The sequence below is a fragment of the Aspergillus chevalieri genome, chromosome 6 (assembly GCF_016861735.1).
Source record: "Aspergillus chevalieri M1 DNA, chromosome 6, nearly complete sequence".
Lineage (NCBI taxonomy): Eukaryota > Fungi > Ascomycota > Eurotiomycetes > Eurotiales > Aspergillaceae > Aspergillus > Aspergillus chevalieri.
The window spans coordinates 542,065-564,139 of NC_057367.1; the positions used below are offsets into that span (position 1 = coordinate 542,065).

At 51.7% G+C, this 22,075-nt stretch overlaps 11 protein-coding genes across 11 annotated transcripts; 5 read left to right on the forward strand and 6 right to left on the reverse strand.

Annotated features, from left to right (window-relative positions):
* Positions 1 to 590: 590 nt before the first annotated feature.
* On the forward strand, positions 591 to 1,254 carry ACHE_60177S (putative DNA polymerase delta subunit 4; the record flags this gene model as incomplete). Its single annotated transcript, XM_043281323.1, has 2 exons — positions 591 to 1,052; positions 1,111 to 1,254. The coding sequence occupies 2 exons, from the start codon at positions 591 to 593 to the stop codon at positions 1,252 to 1,254; spliced, it is 606 nt and encodes a 201-aa protein (XP_043138813.1).
* Positions 1,255 to 3,116: 1,862 nt separating this feature from the next.
* ACHE_60178S (CFEM domain-containing protein) lies at positions 3,117 to 3,726 on the forward strand (the record flags this gene model as incomplete). The annotated part of the gene is made up of 2 exons (XM_043281324.1): positions 3,117 to 3,336; positions 3,395 to 3,726. 2 exons carry the CDS (start codon positions 3,117 to 3,119, stop codon positions 3,724 to 3,726), a joined length of 552 nt encoding a protein of 183 aa, XP_043138814.1.
* A 421-nt stretch (positions 3,727 to 4,147) lies between these two features.
* ACHE_60179A (uncharacterized protein) lies at positions 4,148 to 5,571 on the reverse strand (the record flags this gene model as incomplete). The annotated part of the gene is made up of 2 exons (XM_043281325.1): positions 4,148 to 4,977; positions 5,037 to 5,571. The coding sequence occupies 2 exons, from the start codon at positions 5,569 to 5,571 to the stop codon at positions 4,148 to 4,150; spliced, it is 1,365 nt and encodes a 454-aa protein (XP_043138815.1).
* Positions 5,572 to 6,050: 479 nt separating this feature from the next.
* On the reverse strand, positions 6,051 to 9,047 carry ACHE_60180A (putative ubiquitin-protein ligase (Asi3); the record flags this gene model as incomplete). Its single annotated transcript, XM_043281326.1, has 2 exons — positions 6,051 to 8,519; positions 8,574 to 9,047. The coding sequence occupies 2 exons, from the start codon at positions 9,045 to 9,047 to the stop codon at positions 6,051 to 6,053; spliced, it is 2,943 nt and encodes a 980-aa protein (XP_043138816.1).
* Positions 9,048 to 9,463: 416 nt separating this feature from the next.
* ACHE_60181A (NEDD8-activating enzyme E1 regulatory subunit) lies at positions 9,464 to 11,203 on the reverse strand (the record flags this gene model as incomplete). The annotated part of the gene is made up of 2 exons (XM_043281327.1): positions 9,464 to 10,777; positions 10,829 to 11,203. 2 exons carry the CDS (start codon positions 11,201 to 11,203, stop codon positions 9,464 to 9,466), a joined length of 1,689 nt encoding a protein of 562 aa, XP_043138817.1.
* A 269-nt stretch (positions 11,204 to 11,472) lies between these two features.
* On the forward strand, positions 11,473 to 12,710 carry RKI1 (ribose-5-phosphate isomerase RKI1; the record flags this gene model as incomplete). The annotated part of the gene is made up of 3 exons (XM_043281328.1): positions 11,473 to 11,507; positions 11,688 to 12,220; positions 12,268 to 12,710. 3 exons carry the CDS (start codon positions 11,473 to 11,475, stop codon positions 12,708 to 12,710), a joined length of 1,011 nt encoding a protein of 336 aa, XP_043138818.1.
* A 157-nt stretch (positions 12,711 to 12,867) lies between these two features.
* ACHE_60183A (WD40 repeat domain-containing protein) lies at positions 12,868 to 14,055 on the reverse strand (the record flags this gene model as incomplete). Its single annotated transcript, XM_043281329.1, has 3 exons — positions 12,868 to 13,669; positions 13,731 to 13,986; positions 14,046 to 14,055. The coding sequence occupies 3 exons, from the start codon at positions 14,053 to 14,055 to the stop codon at positions 12,868 to 12,870; spliced, it is 1,068 nt and encodes a 355-aa protein (XP_043138819.1).
* A 199-nt stretch (positions 14,056 to 14,254) lies between these two features.
* ACHE_60184S (GTPase GPN2) lies at positions 14,255 to 15,403 on the forward strand (the record flags this gene model as incomplete). The annotated part of the gene is made up of 3 exons (XM_043281330.1): positions 14,255 to 14,543; positions 14,597 to 14,697; positions 14,750 to 15,403. The coding sequence occupies 3 exons, from the start codon at positions 14,255 to 14,257 to the stop codon at positions 15,401 to 15,403; spliced, it is 1,044 nt and encodes a 347-aa protein (XP_043138820.1).
* A 48-nt stretch (positions 15,404 to 15,451) lies between these two features.
* ACHE_60185A (Rpp14/Pop5 family protein) lies at positions 15,452 to 16,141 on the reverse strand (the record flags this gene model as incomplete). Its single annotated transcript, XM_043281332.1, has 2 exons — positions 15,452 to 15,822; positions 15,898 to 16,141. The coding sequence occupies 2 exons, from the start codon at positions 16,139 to 16,141 to the stop codon at positions 15,452 to 15,454; spliced, it is 615 nt and encodes a 204-aa protein (XP_043138821.1).
* A 402-nt stretch (positions 16,142 to 16,543) lies between these two features.
* On the reverse strand, positions 16,544 to 18,628 carry ACL1 (putative ATP citrate lyase, subunit 1; the record flags this gene model as incomplete). Its single annotated transcript, XM_043281333.1, has 3 exons — positions 16,544 to 18,067; positions 18,118 to 18,424; positions 18,486 to 18,628. 3 exons carry the CDS (start codon positions 18,626 to 18,628, stop codon positions 16,544 to 16,546), a joined length of 1,974 nt encoding a protein of 657 aa, XP_043138822.1.
* A 1,304-nt stretch (positions 18,629 to 19,932) lies between these two features.
* On the forward strand, positions 19,933 to 21,457 carry aclA (putative ATP citrate lyase subunit (Acl); the record flags this gene model as incomplete). Its single annotated transcript, XM_043281334.1, has 2 exons — positions 19,933 to 20,373; positions 20,444 to 21,457. 2 exons carry the CDS (start codon positions 19,933 to 19,935, stop codon positions 21,455 to 21,457), a joined length of 1,455 nt encoding a protein of 484 aa, XP_043138823.1.
* Positions 21,458 to 22,075: the final 618 nt, after the last annotated feature.

Genomic DNA, 22,075 nt, shown 5'->3' on the forward strand with positions numbered 1-22,075 from the left:
GGGGTTACTTGCTTGCTTGGGGAGGTCTCATTGGATTTTTTAGAGGGGATTACTATTTGAGATTCTATCTTAATGTCCTCGTGTGTGATGATATGTGGGTTGCATCCGTGTCTAAGATATCTTGGATGCTTCGAGGTATTGAGGATCCTCATGTTATTATTGATATTCATACAGTGTCTACAGGCCAATTAGACATGTGTAATACCATAGCTCTTAATTTGTATTTAAGGTATCTGTACATATAGGGTAATGGCTGGTCGTTTTATATATTTCGTACCGGGCCTTTGATGCACCTCCCTTTGCGAAAAATAACCTAGTGGAGAATTACTACCGCTGTATTTGAACGAAAATAATGAGAGAGAACAAGGTATAAAAGCTCATGAGTTGCTGTTTCCTAATATCTAGATCCCAGTTCGACCACCTGTTGCTGTTGCCGGCGCAACAACCCCAATGACATCGTTTCCCCACAGCCCGATCCGGACGAAACCATCCACCTTCTCTCTCCAGTCGTCGTTATCCATTACAACGCATACTAAGGCGACACTGCAACCACTCTCAGACAGCTACAGCATACCACTACCAACCACAGAATGCCACCCACCCGCCGCCGCACCGGCAACACCTCCGCCGCAAACCAATCCACCCTCTCCTTCGGCTCCAGCGCCAGAGTCACCAAACCTATAGCCCAAACCCCGACATCCCAAAAAGCAAAAACTCTAGAACCAGCCGCCTCCGTCGTCCCCGAGGAGCACAAGCCCGAAAAGCCCCAGCCATCAAACGACGTCGCAGAACCGCAGCAGATCCCGGTAACCCCCGCAGAGCCATCGAAGCCTCATACAGCAGAACTTGCAGTTCGGGGACAGGCGAAGGTTGAGACGAAGGAGACGCCATGGGGAGAGGAGGATAAGAAAGCGTTGAAGGTTTCGGAGAAGGATTTGGTAAGGTATTGGAAGAGTGAGGAGGAGGGGAGAAGGGCGCCGAGAGTGCATCAGGAAAATCTTGGTCTTCATGAGAAGATTCTGAGGCATTTTGATCTGTCGAGCCAGTATGGGGTATGTTGAGTTCTATACTGGGGTTTGTTTACTATCGGTCATGACTAACTTGTTGTAGCCGTGCATAGGAATCGCTCGAATTAAGCGCTGGAGACGTGCGAATATGTTGAACCTCAATCCTCCTCTGGAGGTTTTGGCGGTGTTGTTGAAGCATGAGGATGATGTGAAGCAGAGGGCGTATATGGACGAACTTATGTCGTGATCTTTATTCCACCTCAAAGATGGAGATGAACATGGACTTGTACACTATCGGTGTCGGATGAACTGGCGTTATGGTTATATACACGAAGGACGGCGTTGGGGGATATTGTACATAGCCGTGCTTCGTTGATTAGAATCTGCCTTTGATTGGACCTTTTCTTGGTAGAAGATTACGGAACGTTCTCATGGTGATGGTATGTTATCTGTAGTCTTGTCTTTCATCCTCCGAACAACATTTCTTTAACATCTCTTGACCGTCAAAAAGAATTTCGATCCACGGAGGGTCAAATCTCCTCTTTCCGTCGAAACCAATTCAGTGGATCATGAATTGAGCTATCTAAATGATCAGCAACTGATCAGCAACGGAATTTGCCCCCCATAGCTTCCAGAGAGGCGCTAGAAGGTCCAAGAACGCCTCGTCTTAAGGTGAAAGAATCCCCTGGGCGCAATTATTGAAATCTAACTGCGTTAACCCGAACGCATTCTCAAAGCTCTTTCCGTTTGCCCTCAAACGCCCAAAGACAAACAGGACAACTCAACAGAACACATGCAGCTCCATGCGGGATGGAAGCCGCTGCAGCCACCCTTAGACAAAGATACCGGACAATACTGTGCCCTGGAACATCCTGGAAACAAACCCCAACGAAGGATTGGCAACAAAGGCCAGGACTAGGCCAGCCCGAGCGTTTCATCGGCCATTCGTGGGGATCGCTGATGTCCGACGACATGCATTCAGCTATCTATTTATGGGAGTTACATTCGCTGCGTCGACCCTGTCGACCTATCGCCTACATACGTTGTCGCGGGCTTATTTCCAGAAAAGCGAGTCTGTCCAACATAGGCAGTTCGATTCTTGCGTAGACACGGGAACTTGAAATTTTTACCATCAAGAGGAGATACTGTACCGGATACGATACGTTCAGAACGTTTTCGAGCTTTGATGGTGGCCGTACAAACGAAGAACGAGAATCATGTTAAATTACGGTTTTCTCCTGCATGTGAGTACAAAGAAAGCCCCGACTATCACGATCCATGTCCAATACGCATGGATCAACCCTCGAGCTCTCTTGACTGATTCGCTCTCAAGGTATAGTGGCATGCACTATATACGAGTCTTTGTACAGTTGCATTGAAATTGTAACATGGCTTCGTCAGGGCCTTAACGGTGCATTCTAACTCGCTCGGTTGGATAACCCGGACGATAATGTTGTGCAACCGGCAAGCTTTAATTGGAAATTAGTCCCTATTCCCCGGATTCTCGATCCTCAGCTGGGCTGTACGGAGTGTCTTGTTTGGTTTCGCTTTGGGGTGCTCACTGCAGCTTCTACCGACTGATGGTGTATCCGGAATTGACCATTCAGTCACAGTACCGACTTCATGTACCTTCCTTTGAGAAGGAAACAGAATCCTGTGGAGCTCGAGCCCCAGAAACCTCTGTCGATTTGACTTCTCCTACTGCAGTCCAGTATCGACTATTGACTGACCTTTGTCTGCTATCCATGTCCTGCATGTCGGTATCAAGGTTGAACGAGGGTGGCGTGAGGACCATGCTTCCATTCAATTAGCTGCAGCTTGAAGATCCTCCTATTCTGTGGACCGGCAATACTCGCCTCAAACCTGTGCAAGGGTGAAAGAATCCGCCGCTGCTAGCCTTCCAAAAACACGGCTACATGTGATGAGATTAACTTTGCTGTTTGGGTAACACGATTAGCCAGGAACAGGCCGATTCGGTTATAAAAGAGTCCTCTCGTCGACCTTTCTCAGTCCTTCAGTCCAGCAACAGTCAGTCATTCGTTACATACCATCCAACTGTCACTTTACGACACTTCAAGCCTCTATCCTTAATCAACCAATATTGTCAATATGCGTTTGACTCAGGCTCTCATTGCCCTCGTCGTCACTGGCCTCGCCAACGCTCAAATCCCCAATGTCCCCTCCTGCTCGCTCCAATGCTTTCTCAGCTCCCTAACCAACGATGGATGCTCCGACCTGACTGACTTCGCCTGTCACTGCGCCAAGCCCCAGCTCCCCAAGGAAATCACTCCATGCGTGGAGAAAGCCTGTAGTGAGGCTGACCAGTCCGGTGCGCCATCTTTCATCCATCTAGCCACATTCAATGGATACAAGCTAATAAGAAACAGCCGTCTCCAGCGCCGTCGTCCAGGAGTGCTCCGCCGCCGGCCACCCCATCTCCCTCCCCCCCGTTGGCGGCAACGTTGGCCGCTCTGAAGTTACCGCTACCGCGTCGTCTGCCTCTTCCTCTGCTGTCGGTGACGCCCCTTCGTCCGTTATCGCTTCTTCATCTGCTGCGGTCACCGGCAGCTCTTCCTCGGGCGTTATCCCCTCGGCTTCTGCATCATCTAGCTACTCCGGCTCGGCTAGCCCACCTGCTTTCACCGGCGCTGCTTCGAACATGAAGTGCTCTCTTGCTGGTGCTGCAGCTGTTGCTGCTGTCGCTGTCTATGCTGTGTAAGCTGGAATTTTGAGGTAATAGATGGAAGAGGGGATGTGTACCGATATTTACGGTTTCATTATCATTCTCTGTTGCCTGAGGGTTACACTCTTTATTGCTATGTAGTAATTGAAAATCGTTCCTTAATCACTTTATTTAAATTGAGTGCGTGTATTCCTCGACGTTCTATTTCCAGTAGGTACATGCAGCACTGAGAAGCGGCCATCCGTATCGGCATTATTCACATTTTCATACACAAAACACGTAGCTCTTAAAGTCCTCCAAATACCCACGATTCTTTAGCACAGCCACCCATCTACCCAACTCCAGGGACCATCAGCGCAAGAGAGTATCCATATCCATATCCAGACCACTGCGCAAACAACCCTAACCATTACCATCGCAGTCACGACAGACCACACTCACCCCAAACCATGGCAACTCAGTTACCCTCCTCGTAACCACTATCAACCTCAGACTCAGGAGAACTAGGATTCGCGCGCTCGTGGGGAATCATCGCGTCGAGAGCAAGAGGGTCAGAGGATTCACCGTCAGCGTCGTACTCCTGGTCCGGTTCGTTGGTGCGGGTGGAGTCACAAGGGAAGTCGTTGTCATTGTCGTTCTCGGTCCCAGTGCCGTTGACATCGCCGTTGACGTTGGTGGCATTGCTGCTGCCTTTGCCGTTACCGTTGATGTTAATGTTGATGTTGATGTTGACGTTGACGTCATTAGAGCTGCTGGCCTCGTTGGAGGCGGCGCGCATATTCTCGCGTTCTTGAGGCTGGACGCAGTCGCCGAAGCTCTGGCAGAGGGCGTCGAAGGATGCGAGGGCTTTGCCGTAGGCTTCGCTATTTGATGTCTTCGCGCGAGCTGGGAATGTGATGGGAGATGGGAAGGGAATCGAGACGCCAATGCCAATCTTACTGGCGCTGGTATCACGGGTAGAAGTCTCGCGCTTGGACCGGCCAGGTGAGGACAAAGGAAGGGTGATACCAGCGTTAGTGGCACTAGAGCTCTGACGAGTCTGACGAGGGGGAGACGGCATGGGAAGGCTAGGGGTACTAGTAGTAGCACTGGCACTGGAGTTACCCTCACGGACAGAGTTCAAGCGGTTCTGACGGGCCTGGACGTACTGTTGGCGACGGGCGGGGGCACCAGAGTCCTCAACGCCGGGGGAGTCAGGCTCGAGGGCAGGGCTGGAGCTACCGGCCATGTACTTGTTCCAGTACTCGTCTTCTTTCTTGTCCTGTTCGAGATCGTACTCTTCCTTCCCTGTTTTTCTATTAGCTTTGACTAATCTAAGGAAATAAGGAAATGAAAGGGAGATGAACATCTAGCTTCATGAATCCCCATCATCTCCTGTATACGCTTCAACATAGCCTCGAACACCTTCTCAGCCGTCAAACCGGCCTGAGTGTACTTGCCCTCCTCCACGCCAGGGCGCTTTCCAGCAGCGCCACCACGATAACCACTCGCGGCCTCGCTCTTCCAGAAATGCAACGCCGCATACGCATCCGTGTCGCCATCATAATCTTCAGCCTCAGTCTCAGCATCCTCAGTAACAGCTTCGGAGGCAACGGCAACAGCCGCGGCCGTGGGAGTGGTAGTGATAGCATCAGAAACGCGACGTTCAGCGAGTGGGCCTGAGATCACGGCGTCTTTTCCGTCGTCGCCATCGCCAGTGTACTCAACGATATCTTCGATGTATTCGACAGTGGGGCCTTCGGAGTCAGATTCAGCTTTGGACTCAGAGGGGGAGGAGAAAGCGGCGGTGGTAGTTTGGCCGTTGTTGACGGTCTCCCAGCCGTGCGAGATAGAGTCTGGGGCTGAGGTGCTGGGGGAGTTGTTTTTGATGTTGTCAGGCATGTTAAATTGCGTTGGTAGTAAGTATTAGAGAAAATAGGGCTATTTTGGACAAAGTGGTTAACGATGGGGTGCAAGAAGGATGGGAAAATCACTAAGAATGAGAAGGGCGATGGAGAGAGAAAGAGAATTGAAAGAGGACAGAAGGAATAGTGTGAACAGAAAGTTCTTTTACTGCAGGAGCAGTGAACAGTGAATGAGAAGAGGCATAAACTTCTTTTTGCACTCTTTACTGTACCTATGGTTGCTATGCCAAATGCTTCGGGTTGTTTGATGTGAATGGTGAATGCCATCAGATGAAGAATTCCATGCTGGCAATATTTGGGTTGGACGAGCTTGATGCAATAAGAGAAAAAGCAAATACTATTCCAATATGGACTAGTCTTACAGTCTCGAGTTGGAAAAAATATACGCTTGCCCTAAGTTCATATACAATATGCATTCATTCCCACCAACGCCGACTAAATTACATATAGAGAAGACTACGGCACCCATAATCGCATAAACCCAGCGACCTCCTGTCGACAAGTCACGCAGCTGCCAAAGTTGTTCATCGCAAGACTGACACGGCATTCTTCGCATACACAGAGACACCGGCATGGCCAAGCGATGATCGAGCGAGGACTCGTCTGGCAGACCACACACGGCGGACCATCTGGTCCAAGTCCCGAAGCACCAGTTTCCCAGCTCTGCCCGTTGGGTTCTGTATTAGGTGTGAATGACTCTGCTCGTCGCGACAGGATCAGGTTCTCCAACATTTCGGACTCTTCGTCTGGTGTTGGCTTTCTCTTATCGTTGGATGTCTGTACCGAGGCAAGCTGGGGTAAACGAGCAGACAACAAAATCCGTGCTTTTTCCCGTTCCAACTCTCTTTGGAATTGGCGGCGAGTCATGATTCGTCCGCCTCGATCGGCAGAAAGGTGAGCGGCCAGGATCCGCGCTTCTTCTCTGCTGGCCCGATCGCGAGGATCAAGAAGACGTGCAAGGGAACGAATATCCATTAGCGCATCTGGCTGTGGTGTCCCTTCTCTGGAGAAGCTGTCGGGGAACGGGTCAGCCTGAGTCGGCGTGCGACGACCGTCAGATTCGTTTTCCCATTCCGAATCGCTGGCGTTTGTCGACATCGACATCACACTAGTTGTATCATCAAGATCATCAGTCTCTGGCGGGTTGTAGTCAGGACTTTGGTCTTGATTCCCCCATGAGCCACCGGCCTTCCACCAGTCGTAGAGCCTCTCATCCAGTCGGCGCTCATCAGGCTGTCCCCAATCCGCTGCGTTGGTGCGCTCACGCTTCCGCATTTCGTTTTCGACGTCAAACTCACTGTCTTCAGGTAGCTCGAGCTCCCCATCATCCGTAAGGATCCAGAAGTCCAGCGGTTCGACGGATTTATCGTGCCCTGTTCGGGATCCCTTCTTCCGTGACCTGGCCTTCAACCACTGCGGTCGGGCATGGATTCCCAGTCTGTCCAACAGAGCGTTAATTCCGTAGGCCATCCACCGCACAAGTAGATGAAAGATCGCACGAAAGAACGAGAGCACATGATAAGCCCTAGTCGCCCCGCGAAACGCGCCAACGCCGCCCGGGTCAGCTGGCGATCGAACGGGTCGAGAACCGTTCTTTGGCGGTTCAACCTTTTTCTCGCGACCATACCCGCTTTCCCATTCCAGAGGCCTTTCTGGTAGGTCGAAGTTCACATTCTCCATGCCTTTGAACGCTGTGTCGTAGGAATTCCAGCTCTTCTGGGCAGAGGATCGACCTCGGGATGCCTCGATTTCTGCTAGTCGATCTTCCTCTAACCATGTCATCTTTCTAGCAACAACGCCGCCGCCTTCATTGAGGAAGACAGCTTCACTAGCCGCAGTCAAAGCTGTGTAGCCAATCCTGAGAAGGGTAGTGTAGAAATCTTCATGTCGGTTGAAGCGAATACTGCGAATCTGGCTCGCGCCTTGCATGTTTTCGTGCGCGAGTTGTAATCTCTCTCGTAAAGAGACTGGCTGAGGAGTATCGAGAGGAAGTGAGAACGCAGTAATGATGAGGGCTAGCCCGTAGATCACAACGCATGAAAGAATTCCAAACAAGATGAGCAGGTGTGGCACAAAACCAACTATGCAGACCGTAGGGAACTTCATAAAGCCAGCCTCGTGGCCCAATGGATTACCAAGCAGCCCGAGCACCATCGCAGCCATGAAGCACAAGCCCCAGAAGGCAGTATGAACCAGACGGTACCTGCTCTGTTTTCCGATGACATCAAGAAGGTTGGAAGTCAGGCTGTTACAGCACGAGATCAGAGCAATCAAAAGCAGTTCAGGCGACACATTCATCCGCTCCAAAACTTGTGCCCTGGTAAGTACATGGAGCGAAGCACGACCACCCTCAGCCGCGGCGGCGGAGGCGGAAACTGATGTATCATCTCGTCCGTGCTTATGCAGACCAAATATTCCCAGACCAATAGACTGACTGATGATGGATTCAGCCTCCGCAAAGGCGAGCGAATGTTCGAAGATAGACATTCCCGCTTCCGTCACAACAGCCCTTCCCTGCAACGCGCAAGAGAGTGTCTCTACAAAGTGGCTAAGACACAATCGCAGAAACACTGGCCAGAGAAGAGCAAAAGATCCATACGGAATTTCCGAAGCGTTGATCGGAGTACCCATATTGACCGCACTGCACGACCCTTGATCCGACTCCCACGGTAGAAGCTTCGAACTCAGAGAATATAAAAAGCCACCGCCTCCGGCATGGTCGAGCGCCATACCCTTTCCAGGCGAGCCATAACGTATAAGTGAATAATCGGGTGATGTCTGGCAACGTAATGCTCGAAGGAGGGAGACTATCTGAGATACGAAAAGTACGATGGGGATGATCCGCAACGCTAACCGTCGATCCCATTGTAAATGCAGATGTCGTCTCGTCGACGCATAGATAGTAATCCTGTTCAAAACAAGAGCCTAGATCAATTAGACCCCGCCTTCATTCTGAGATATGAGCTCTCCTGCACTCACCACCGTAAAACAAGCCAACGACCACCGACTCGTCAAGTACGAAAAGAACCCACTAAGCCTTCTCAACGTATGGAAGAAGTCCGCAATATAAAACCCCGATTCCTGCCCAGCTGCAGCCGCAGCAGCCGCAGCACCGGCAGTACTTTCACCCACCACCGTTTCCGCCGCGGCCCGCGCCACTGTCTCACCCCCAGGAGCTCCCCCGGAAGCAGTAGTATCATCCATCAGTTGTGCGGCCATGCTTTGCAGTCCAACCAACTTCGCGACTTGACTTGGGAGAGTCGAGAAAGCGTATGTATCTGCCCGGTAGATGGCGCGAAAGGGGACGCTGAGGAGGTCGCGTGAGGAGGATAGGAGGGATCTCGTTGTCGTCACGTTGGAGGCGTTGTTGGCTAAGTTATGCGCGGCTGCCAGCGACGCAGTCGCAGCCGGAGGGATATTGGGCATTATTGCTGTGTCCTGTATGCCGGCCATTGTGAATTAATGATGGTGGCTGCAGTCCGATTACCCCGACCAGCTGGCGGGAATCCGTTGTGCTATGCGGAAGAGCTCCCACTGGACATACACGGCGGGAGAGTCATTCGCCTGTCCAGCGAGAAGAATCACATTAACAGAATGTAGCGAAAATAAACTAATCCACAAACAAATGGTAGAAAAGCATCATCCCGGGAGCCGTTTGATACGGAGTTGGAAGTTCCACTCAGGGTCTCCGAGGCCGATCCGAACGCTTACGAGTGCCAAGACATGTGACAGTACGGTTGTTTGTCTTGTTTGCAAGGGTCTGCAGATAGCTACTTTGGGTAATGATAGTGGTCATAGCAGTTTCGTTATTCATTCCTAGCAATTAGTCTAGTCACAGGCCTTCGTATCGTCCGTGGCATGAAATCCTATCACAGCTTGTACGTCTCGGTGCGGCTTCGGACACCATCAAAGATGCAAGTGTTGTCCAACGGCACGTACTGTCTCGTGATAACCTTGAGAGCCTCCTGTGCGACTAGACCACCTGCAAGAGCGGAAATGTTGTGCAGCTCGCCACCCTCTGTACGTCGGAGTTCCTTAGTGGCGTCCACTATACGTTGCTGCGTGTTTTCATCGACAGCGGCCGGATCGTCGCGCCGCAGAATACCGACAAAGCGGTCGATCTGGCTCCTCCACAACCCCTCGTCATCGATTGATCCAGCCGCTTGCTTCCCCTCTTGAATGTCAGTTACGATTGCATCCAGGATCTGGGAGGCGATGAATATCGGCATGAGAGTTTCCGGCAAGCCCTCGATTACACTTAAGTTGTTCCGGACTGTCTTGAACAGGTGTTGGTCTCCCTCGTCCAGCTGCGGGATATTCCGGCCCCGGACCACCTTGATGTGAGCTGCGTTCTTGCAAAAGACCTCGATGTCCTTTTCAGGCACGGGGCTTGGCCGCGATCCCAGTTGCGACTCGATGCGTCTGACGATTCCTGTGACTTCTTCCACATCCTTCTTGGCCTTGGTCTTGTAGATGTTCTGAAGTGCAACGTAGTCCGCCGACTGCGCCTTCATGTCCGGCAGCGATCCGGGTAGCGGAAGCACCTGGTACTTCTGGTAGAATTCATTAATAGCCGACGCGATGATCCAAAAGTCATTCGACTCCGGCTTCAGGTTCTTGCACTCCTCCATCTCAAAGATCTCACGGAGCGTACTGCGCAGACTGAATGGGTTCAACGATTTCAGCACGGCAGCGGCAGCTTCATCATAATTCTCCTCTCCACCTTCAGCATTGTTCATCCTAGCACTAGCGCGCACCATCTCTCTGAACTCTGTCTTCTCTTTGTAATTCGACGGCGTGCTGCCATTGTGCGCTGCTTTCCACTTTTCGATGTAGTGCAAAAGCAATAGAACGTATGGCACGTGGCCGTGTTGGTGGTCGTCCATACTATCCAGATTGCTGATCTGCGCACCAGCCTCTGCTAGCTCTGGCCAAGGATTAACCAGACGGAGGTCCTGTGTTGTCTCGGGGTCGGGATGTGTCTCTACTATGGGGAATTCGGCGGGGAGCTGGAGGGAGAATGTCGAGTAGAATCCAACCGAATGTGTATAGAGTAATGGGATGCCAAGTTCACGGGCTCGCTTGGAGAGAGCATTTAAAGTTGAGCGTTTCAAAGGACCAGAGATAATCACTAATTTATACAGTCCTAGGAAGTTTGCGTCTTGTAAGAGCTCTGCAATTGGCTATACACAATGAGCTTCACGACCTGTACAAACCGCATATGATGGCATTACCTTGGTCTGAAAGTTTCCCTCCACGTCGGGATTCAGCTCCCTCAACAACCGACAGGTCTCCTCAGCTCTCGACTTCCCCAGACTCTCCTCCTCAAGAAAGAAATTGACACCCAGATCCGACTCTGTAACCGTTGCTGGGTCCACAATGGTGAAGCCTCCGATACCGGGCAGGACGAGGTTTTTCAGTGTCTCAACTCCCACGACACCGGACACGCCAGTGCCCTCATTATCCCAGGGACCATCGGAGTTGACTAAAAGCACCTGAGCTTCCTCCAGCGCTTGTTGTCCACTGGCAGCCCAGAGTCGAAGCTGACGGTCATACCTGCGCTCTTTCGAGGATGGCCCAGCCAGGGCCCTGGGGAAAGCGTCCGTCATTTGTCGTGGAGCCGGTAAAGGGAGACAGCGATAGGTAAACAAGAGACTTTGATGGTTGTCCTGGAGCTGATAGAGTGATGTTGTACTCCGCAGCGCGATAGCTATCACCACGTGAAATCACCTGATCTGAAAGACGTGCTGTCTGCCTCAGGCATCATATGACGCCAATGCACCCCGCCAAAGCATCACAAATGTGTTGCGCTTAAGATTACCATAGCAAGTTACCGGAGGTTAGAATTGCTGGATAGAGCATATAAAGAGACAAGACAATGTCAACATATACTGCGCATGGTCTTTTCACGGTGTAAGTTGCCTGTCTAAGTTCCCTTCACCCACTAGCCCTCTTCTCTTCCTTGGCTCCATTTGCGCTACACCCCCACCAAAAAGAAACCCCTCGGGGAAGATTCTCCTCCGAAGCAAACGCGATCCTGGTTCTTTTCAGCCCGTATTAATAGCGGTTGATTCGATTCGATTGGTTTCACAGACTGCGATCTTTATATTTCTCCTTTCCTCTTCCTTCGCTTCATCCTCTTCTTAACCAACATCTACGTCTTCCGTGCGCTCCCGCGTATTGCGCCCAGATCCGATCCCGCATCCAGCCATACACATCTGCATCCGCATCCACATCCACATCTAAAATGACCGACCAAATCGAAGCCGCAAAGCGCGCAGCTGGCAAGACCGCTGTCAACAACCACTACCCTAAAGACGCCAAATGGGTCGGTATCGGCAGCGGCTCGACGATCCAGTATGTGATCGAAGCAATCAAGGAACTCAACGTCGATACCTCCATGACCAAATACGTGCCCACGGGTTTTCAGTCCAAGCAGCTCATTGTAGAGGCTGGTCTGACGCCTATCGAGTTCGATTCTATCCCCGAGGGCACAGTGCTGGATATTGCGTTTGACGGCGCGGATGAGGTGGATGATGATTTGAATTTGATCAAGGGCGGTGGTGCTTGTTTGTTCCAGGAGAAGATCGTGGCGTTGCAGGCGAAGGAGTTTATTTGCGTTGCTGGTGAGTTTGCCCTACCGGTATAGAGCGTTCGGTGCTAACCAATGCAGACTCGCGCAAACTTCAATCCCGTCTCCTCTCGAACTGGAAATACATCCCAATTGAGGTCGCCCCCATCGCCGCGCGCCGCGTCCTGACCAAGCTCAAGGAACTCGGCAGTATCAACCCCATGGTCCGCCTCAGCGCAACCCCCAAGGAAGGTCCCCTGAAGAGCGACCAGGACTTCTTCATCATCGACGCTCCCTTCAAGCCCCTTCTCATCAAGAGTGATGTCGAGGCCGGCAACAACGGCAGCGGAAAGGATGGCGTTTGGGAGGTTGAGAACCTGGCTCGCGCGATCAAGGGAATTGCGGGTGTGCTGGAAGTTGGCATCTTCTTTGGCTCGACGGGTCCTCAGGCGACGGCTAAGGGGGGCATTGGTGGTCAGAAGCCGGTGGCTGCTTACTTTGGTATGCCTGATGGTACTGTGACTGTCAGGCATGCGCAGCAGTAGATGCCTGGGCATCTCTAAAAAAGATTAGGAATTCTTGTACATATATGATACCATCGTTCTTGTTTGAATATCAGGTACATCGACGTAAATCGTAAGAAAACTCCAATTCATTCGCCAATAAGCATTATAAGTGACAAGAGATCTATATTACTAGTCATTATTTGGCACCCTTCCCCTTCGCTTCTGTCTCTCCCAACTCCCGCACATGGATGTTGACTGACCCCTCTGGGATATCATCGCTCCCGTCCTCAAAGCCCGGGCTAATTGCAATAGCAAGATACTTTCCATTTCCACTGAAACCCACAGCTGCAACACTCGACGGATACTTCTGGTACTGCCTGATCCTCCGCTTCGCAATCCCATCCCACAGCGCAACAACACCATCCCCACCACCAGACGCAAATGTTCCATACACCGGATGGAATGCCAATGCATTCACGGGGTACACAACATCCACGTCCTCTGCAGCCTGTCGATGACACTTGAACGCATACTTGCGCGCCTGCGATTCAGGCGATGGATCGAACCACTCCACCGCAACACGGCCCTCGATACTCGACGAGGCATACCCATCATCATTCGGCATGCAGGCGACACACCGCGTCATGAATTTAAGACTGCTCTCGCGGCGCTGCCACGGTTCAACCTCGATCTTGTTATTGACTACCTCGCCGGATTCCTCGGTGAGGAGGGCCAATGCCTTGAGGTCGTAAATGTGGAGGGAGCGCGAGGCCATGGCGACGACGAGCTTAGTTGCCGTGAGGGACATGGAGAAGGGTTTTGAGGGGAGAGGGACGGTGGCTGGGGGGATGTCGGCGCTTGTGTCGACGCGGTGCACATGTAATGTTGAATCCCACGAGGCGGAGACGACGAGAGAATGTTCTTTGCTGTAGACGACGTTGCGGACGCCGGCGTCGTGGCTGCTGAGGACGGTTTGTTCGGACGTTGCTAGGTTGATCCTGCCCACGTTAGTCTCCAAGTAATTCAAGCCACAATCAATTCAAATAGAAGAGTGCTCACCTCCTAACATCCCAGTCCAACCCAGCCGTATAAACCTCATTATCATTCGCGCCATAACAAACATCCAGCACCGGCGCACGATGCTCAAACCTCTGCAACAACTTCCCTTCCCCTACACTCCCGTTCTCATCGCGTAAATCATACAGATAGACATTCTTATCCCACGACGACACGACAAATTGCGTGGACTCTGGATCTGGCGAGAACTTGAGGGCGGAAATGGCATCGGACGGCGGAGAAACGACAGTGAATTGATCTGAATTGTGAGCATGCAGTCATTTACAAGAAACGAAATGCTATGGAGTAGTAACCTACTCGACGCCATGGTTGTCACTGCACCGGACTGGACTTGCTATCTCTTGGGTGTTTATGCAGTTGTTTTTGGAGATTGTTCCGTCGTCATCGAACTGAAGATCATTTTCTGCCGCCATTCACCGCCATATTATGCCTTTCCTCCATCAGACGGGCATTTCACTGATCTGATTTCATTCTTCTCTCTTGTTATATCTTTGTTGTACGGAAGAATGCCTTTCGCGCAACTGGTTATTGGGCCGCCGGGCGCGGGCAAATCGACATACTGCAACGGCATGCACCAGTTCCTCGGCGCGATCGGCCGCAAATGCTCAATCGTGAACCTGGATCCTGCGAACGATCAAACATCGTATCCGTGTGCGCTGGACGTGCGGGATTTGGTGACACTTGAGGAGATCATGGGAGAAGATAAGCTTGGGCCGAATGGGGGTGTGTTGTATGCGCTGGAGGAGTTGGAGCAGAACTTTGAGTTTCTGGAGGAGGGATTGAAGGAGCTTGGAGGTAGGCATTCTGCTATCCAGGACATGGCGGAGGGATGGAGCTAATGTATACAGAGGACTATGTATTATTCGATTGTCCCGGTCAAGTCGAGCTATTCACGCACCACGCCTCGTTACGGAATATCTTCTTCAAGCTCCAGAAAATGGGATATAGAGTGAGTCCTTACCCCCCACGAAATCAACTGCACATTTACTAACACAGCGCAGCTGATAGTAATCCACCTGATCGACTCCTATACACTCACTCTTCCCTCGATGTACATATCCGCACTCCTCCTCTCCCTCCGCGCAATGCTCCAAATGGACCTCCCACACCTAAACGTGCTCACCAAAATCGACAACCTCTCCAACTACGCCCCCCTCCCCTTCAACCTTGATTTCTACACCGAAGTCCAAGACCTAAACTATCTCCTGCCGCATCTGGAAGCCGAGTCCTCGCGATTGTCGCATGAGAAGTTCGGGCCGTTGAATAATGCGATTATCGAGTTGATTGAGGAGTTTGGGCTTGTGGGGTTTGAGACGCTGGCGGTTGAGGATAAGAAGAGTATGATGAGCCTGTTGAGGCAGATTGATCGTGCGGGGGGTTATGCGTTTGGGCCGGCTGAGGGGGCGAATGATAGTATTTGGCAAGTTGCTGTGAGGGAAGGGTTGGGGAGTATGGATGTGCGGGATGTGCAGGAGAGGTGGCTCGATGCGAAGGATGAATATGATGAGAAGGAGTTGGCGGAGTTGGGGGAGGAGGCTGCTCGTGCTAGAGAGCAGAGTCAATCGGTTCCGGCGACAGATTTCGGCGACGATGACGACCTGGAAGACTTCAAAGGCCCGTTACCAGATAGCGGGATAAAAGTTGTACGAAAGTAACGCATTATGGGTATCTCAATAATATACATGATATGTACAATCAATCAATCATTCCGAATCATCGGCATCATCATCCATATCAACATCCTCAACCCCAACCCCAACATCATCACCAGCCCCATCCCCTCCGAGCAAACCCCCCAGCACGACCCCCTCCTTGACCCCCCTAACCCTCGCAACCTCCCTCCTCCCACGTCTTATCGCCTCCTCCTCCGCCTTCCTCATCGTCCCAGAGACCCTGACCACGCGAAACACGCACGGTCTATTCATCGCGCCGGCGCGTTTCCCGAATGCGTAGCCAGAACCGGGTGTGTATTCGGGGACATGCGAAAGGTGTGTTATAGCCGCCCATACGAGGCGATAGGATGCGCGCGGGCAGCGGATTATAGCCGTTGATGTTGCGGGCGATAAATACTTCACTGTTGCACCAGTATTATTAACATTGTCATTCGCAACTATGGAGCAAAGATGAGGGGAGGGAAGGGGGGGCATACCGCTAACACCACCCGCATTAGAACCACCGAGTCTACCGACACCCCAATCACCGAAAAGCTCTGAGACTTGTTCGCGAATTAACTTTGCCAGTAAGCCGGGGGATAGTGTATCTGCTGTTGGAGAGTGGATGCGGAGGTGGTTGTTTGTTTCTGGATCTGCGTTGTCTGGGATTGAGTTGGGCCATGAGGACGGATCGGGGTAGAGAATGTCGAGTAGGAGATAGCGTTGTTTTATGCGGACCATTTTGTTTCAATGTCTATTGAGTGACTGGTTGTTGGTGTTGTACGGTCAAGTTGAAGATGAACTTTTATCGGAGATCTGACGGAAACCGGACTAGAGCTTCGGCCAATCATATTGCCGTATGGATCTATAAGGCGACGCATATTTTTTCGGTTCTCATTTTACATTCAAGGTTCTATAGTAAAATTTCTGGAATCAATCTAAATTCATGATTATTTGTCATGCCACATGTGCGCACTAAAGTATAAAACAGATACGATGATATAAACCATGCAAAGAAACGAAAAGAAACCATCAGAACTCCAATGTCGATACACAGAAGAAATTTTCGGCACATTATCCCAGGATATCCTGGATCGCTGCCCAAACAAAGACGAAAACATAGAGATATCACATAAAACGAAATTAAATGCTGACCTCGACACGGCCCTCGGCACCACCCTTCTGCAAGCTAGGCAGGAGGTAGGTGATGTCGTCCCAGGGGTGACGGTACAGACCAGTGCGGAGACGCTTCTGGTCGAGGTAGTGGGCAATCAGACCAATGCTACGGCCCAGGACGAAGAGACCGTTGAGGACACCCATCTTCATGTAGTCCTCAACCTCCTCGCCAGAGAAGGCACCGCAGTTGCGCATGAGGTCGACGAAGCAGACAGCAACGCAACCGTCGACGTTCAGGATGAGGTTGTCCTTCTTGGAGGTGGTGACAGTCTCGACAGCAATGGCGTAGTCGAGCAGCTTGGTGCTGGGGAAGTTCTTCTTGACGAACTCCTTGACCAGCTCAACACGGAGGTCAGGGTTGTTGCGGGACTTGACACGGTGACCAATACCGGGGATGAGCTTGTTTTCCTTTCTCATGGTGTCGACAAAGTCACGAGGGCTCATGCCCTTGTCAAAGGCCTTGGTGAACTCCTCAGCAGCACCATCCAGGGCACCACCGAAACGAGAACCAATGGTCAGCAGACCGGAGACGAGAGCGGAGATGAGGTCCTTTCCGGCACGGGTGGTGATGATGGTGTTCATGGCACCAGAGACAGCAGGACCGTGGTCAGCAGTAAGCATAAGAACCATCTCCAAGAACTTGCCGGCGTAGGCAGGGAGGCGGCGGCGGAACCACAGAAGCGACATGACACCACCGATACCAATGTCCTCCTTGAAGACATCGGAGATGGGCATACCGGCATAGAGCAGCTCTTGGCCACGGTCGTCGGAGATGGTGGAGATGAAGGCAGCGGGCTTACGGACAAGACCCAGCTCCTGAGCCCACGAGTAGTCAATGGGGATCTTGGGGACGACGGGCTCGGGCTGGGGCTTGATGGTGCCGTTGGCGACCAAGTCCTTGTAGACCTTGCTCAACAACTCAGGCATGTCCTCGAAGGTGTCGGGAACGTGAATGCCAGCTTCACGCATGGCCTTGTTCTTGGCAATGGCGGTCTCCAGGTCAGAGTTGGCGGAGGCACCAGCGTGACCGAACTGGACCTCAGTCTTGAACATGCCGGCACAAGTACCAATGGCCCAAGCAACAATGGGCTTGGTGATGGTACCGTTCTTGACGGCCTCGATGACACGGTACTCCTCAACACCACCGACTTCACCGAGCAGCAATAGGACCTTGCACTCAGGCTCATTCTGTAAGCGGAGCAGGTGGTCGATGAAAGTGGTACCGGGGTAACGGTCACCACCGATGGCCACACCCTCGTATACACCGTCGGTGTTCTGAGAGACGATGTTGTTCAACTCGTTGGACATACCACCGGACTTGGAAACGTAGCCAACGGAACCCTTGCGGTAGAGCTTGGAGGCAACAATGTTGTCCATCATGCCACCAGTGTTACCAATCTTGTAGGCACCGGGCTTGATACCACCGACGGTAGCGGGGCCAATGATGGTGATTCCCTTCTCCTTGGCGGTGACCAGAATTTCACGGGCACGCTGGTCTCGTTAGCTAGAGATCGACTTGAAGCAGTAGAGGCAGAACATACACGCTCGGGAACACCCTCTGCAATGATAGCAATGGACTTGATCTGGGGGCAGTTCATCAATTCCATGGTGGAGCTGTAGACGGAACGGGAAGAAGCGAAGTTGACGACGGTGTCAACATCGGGGTGCTTGGCCATGGCCTTGGAAACGTCCTGGTAGACGGGGAGGAGGGTCTCGCTGGTACCCCAGTACATCTTGCTGACGAACTGGCCACCGAAGGTATAGATGATACCGGCGACGGAGGGGGTGCTCCGCTTGCAGATGAAGTCAAAGTCCAGCATACCCTGTACGGCCTTGGGCTGCATACCACTGCTCAAGTCAGTTCTGACCTCTGACATTCATGCTGATTGTTTTGTTCCGGCCGACTTACTATACGAAGCATCGTGTCTTGTTGTGGAAGAGGGTGTGAGAGAGAGGGGAGAGCACACGGCTGGGAGGGCTGAAACGGGTGATGTTGTCGTTGGCCGACTGCACGCCATTGGCAGTGCTGGCCAGAGGAGCGGACTCGGGCATGATGGCTATTTCGAAGAGGTTAATTGAGCACGAGAGCAGTAGGAGCTAGCAGTAGACAGCTGGGTAGGTACCTGATGATTATATTAAGTGGGTAGGTAGATAGGTGTAAAAAGATGAAAACAAAAGATGAAAGATGGGGGTTTTTCCCTGATACTAAAAAGAAGAAGAGAAGAGGGAAAGGAGGATGGTCAGGGGGAAGAAAGAAAAGATGGACAGGAGAGAAGAAAGATGGAGGAGGGAGAGAGGATGGGATGTTGGCAGTGACGACGATATCGGGGAACAATACAAAAATAACCGCATACCAACAGACTGGCGAATACTCTGTAAATTTGATACTGCTCAACAAACCGTGTGTCAATCGCGGATCCACCGCTGGTTGGGGCTCAAACCACCCCGCGGTTGACCGCCTATCTTATCGTTCACAAGGTACTATATTCTGGAAGTATACAAGTACAGTGGTACAGAGGTGGTCTACTGTACAAGTATCTGCTGCTGAGAGGTAATAACATCTGTACCTATGAGTTTCAAATACTCTGTAGATATCAATTGAACACAGTAGGATACAAAACAGTAATCAGCTCCGTGCTCCGTACGGACTCGTCCGACTGTGTGGTATCACGGCTACACTGTATACAAGAGCACACTTGCAAAAAGCGAAATTACTGTCCACCAGCCAGAAAAAAACACGCAATACCAGGCTCCATTCATTCCGTTTCGTCCCCTGTGTTGCAACCCAACAATTTGGTCTATGCATGACCATATCAGAGTTTACAGCGCACCACCTGTACCAGCTATAGAGACCAATTCTTCACTACTTGTATCAATTGATGCTATTTGATTGGTAGTGTGTCCCTTTTGAGTACTATGCACAGTTATATACAATTACATACATTTCTTACCAGTACTGACCACGTTCATATGCACATAGTCCTATGAATACATGTGAGAGAAAGTACTCGGTACTCGTGATCCCACGCCCTGAAACGGTTAGCGTGATGGCTCCACCGTAAATCTCAACAATCAAAGTGGGTCACCGCCTACCCCACTGATTCCAAAAAAACATGTCATTTTTCTAAACTGTACCGTTTCGCGACGGTAACAAATTCTCCTGGATCGGCCTGTTCTCCTCCTCTGTCCTCCTTTCTATCCTCTCTTCTATCTCTGTCTTCTCCTCATCCCTCTTCTTCTTTACTTCTACTACTTCTGCTGCTATACCTCCTCTCTCTCTCTCTTTCTGGCTTCCTCTCCTCCTCTATACCCCTCTACTCTGTACTCTTTATCTTTACTACATCTAATATTTCACAATGTCTGCTAAGTCCATTCTCGAGGCCGACGGAAAGGCCATCCTCAACTACCACCTCACTCGTGCTCCCGTCATCAAGCCGACTCCGCTCCCTCCCTCCACCACCCACAACCCTCCTTCCAGACTCGCCTCCATCTATTTCCCCGACGACCTTGCTGTGAAGGATGTCCTTGACCAGGCTGAGGTCACCTATCCTTGGCTCCTCACTCCCGGCTCCAAGTTTGTCGCCAAACCCGATCAATTGATCAAGCGCCGTGGCAAGAGCGGTCTCCTTGGTCTCAACAAGACCTGGGCTGAGGCTAGGGAATGGATTGAGGCTCGTGCCGCAAAGGAAGTCCAGGTTGAGACTGTCACTGGTGTCCTTCGTCAGTTCCTCGTCGAGCCCTTCGTTCCTCACCCTCAAGAGACCGAATACTACATCAACATCCACTCCGTTCGTGAGGTAGGTTACTCATTCACACACACACACACACACACGAGGTATAAGATGGTCAGGAGCTAACATGGTGTAGGGCGACTGGATCCTCTTCACCCACGAGGGTGGTGTCGACGTTGGTGATGTCGACGCTAAGGCTGAGAAGCTGCTCATCCCCGTCAACCTCAAGAATTACCCCTCCAACGAGGAGATCGCCAAGGCCCTCTTGAACAAGGTCCCTGAGGGTGTCCACAACGTCCTCGTCGACTTCATCTCCCGTCTCTACGCCGTCTACGTGGACTGCCAGTTCACCTACCTCGAGATCAACCCCTTGGTCGTCATCCCCAACGCTGAGGGTACCTCCGCCGAAGTGCACTTCCTTGACTTGGCCGCCAAGCTGGACCAGACGGCCGAGTTCGAGTGCGGTACCAAGTGGGCCATTGCCCGCAGCCCTGCCAACCTGGGCCTGGCTTCCGTTACCCAAGGCGACAAGGTCAACATCGACGCTGGTCCTCCCTTGGACTTCCCCGCTCCTTTTGGTCGTGAGATGAGCAAGGAGGAGAAGTTCATCTCCGACATGGACGCCAAGACCGGTGCCTCGCTCAAACTCACTGTCCTCAACCCCAACGGTCGTGTCTGGACTCTCGTTGCAGGTGGTGGTGCTTCCGTCGTCTACGCGGACGCCATTGCCTCCGCTGGTTTCGTCAGTGAGCTCGCCAACTACGGTGAGTACTCGGGTGCTCCTACCGAGACTCAGACCTTCAACTACGCCCGTACCGTCTTCGACCTCTTGCTGCGGGCTCCCACTCACCCCGACGGCAAGGTCCTGTTCATCGGTGGTGGTATTGCCAACTTCACCAACGTCGCTTCCACCTTCAAGGGTGTCATCCGCGCTCTGCGGGAGGTCGCCACTACCTTCAACGAGCACAAGGTCCAGATCTGGGTCCGCCGTGCTGGTCCCAACTACCAGGAGGGTCTGAAGAACATCAAGGCTGTTGGTGAGGAGCTTGGCCTTGACATGCACGTTTACGGTCCCGAGATGCACGTCAGTGGTATTGTGCCATTGGCTCTCTGTGGGAAGAAGACGGATGTCAAGGAGTTCGGTGCTTAATTTCTTTCATTTCATGTTATATGTTTTGTCTATGTTTTTCTTTCTATTGTTTAATTTCTGGGCTTGTTTCAAACGCATGGCATGGTACGATATCTTTCTCGTTTTTGTCGGATTAAAATGATGACTGGTGTGGACCGTAAATTTCTAGACTTGAGCTGGTCGATAATATGATGACTTCAATACTTACTATGTGTCCCGGTAAACAAATAACAGCGAAAGTACTCCGTAATAATAAGATGAAAGCGAACGGAAAAGAGCAGAAAATAAGCAAACCCAAGAAATACAAATCGCAACCCCTCACGTGACCCCATACAAACGCTGTATTACCACCCCCCTCAACGTCCAAATAAGCACCCCCCACACGGATCCAAGATCAAAACTAAATTCAATCGCCCGGGAAGGATCAAGATCGATCGGTCCACACAAGCTCCCCTGATTGACAGGCACGAGCACGTCGTTGACCGTTGACCCGTTGACCCGGGGCAGGGGAAAGACGACGTCTTCCGCACGTCCGAGATGACGGAGGTTTCCGAGGTGGGACGGTTGAGCTGCGTGTCCGTGTGTCAATACTGGCGTGACTGTCGGGACGGGCCTTTTGAGATTGTAGTTCATTTTGAC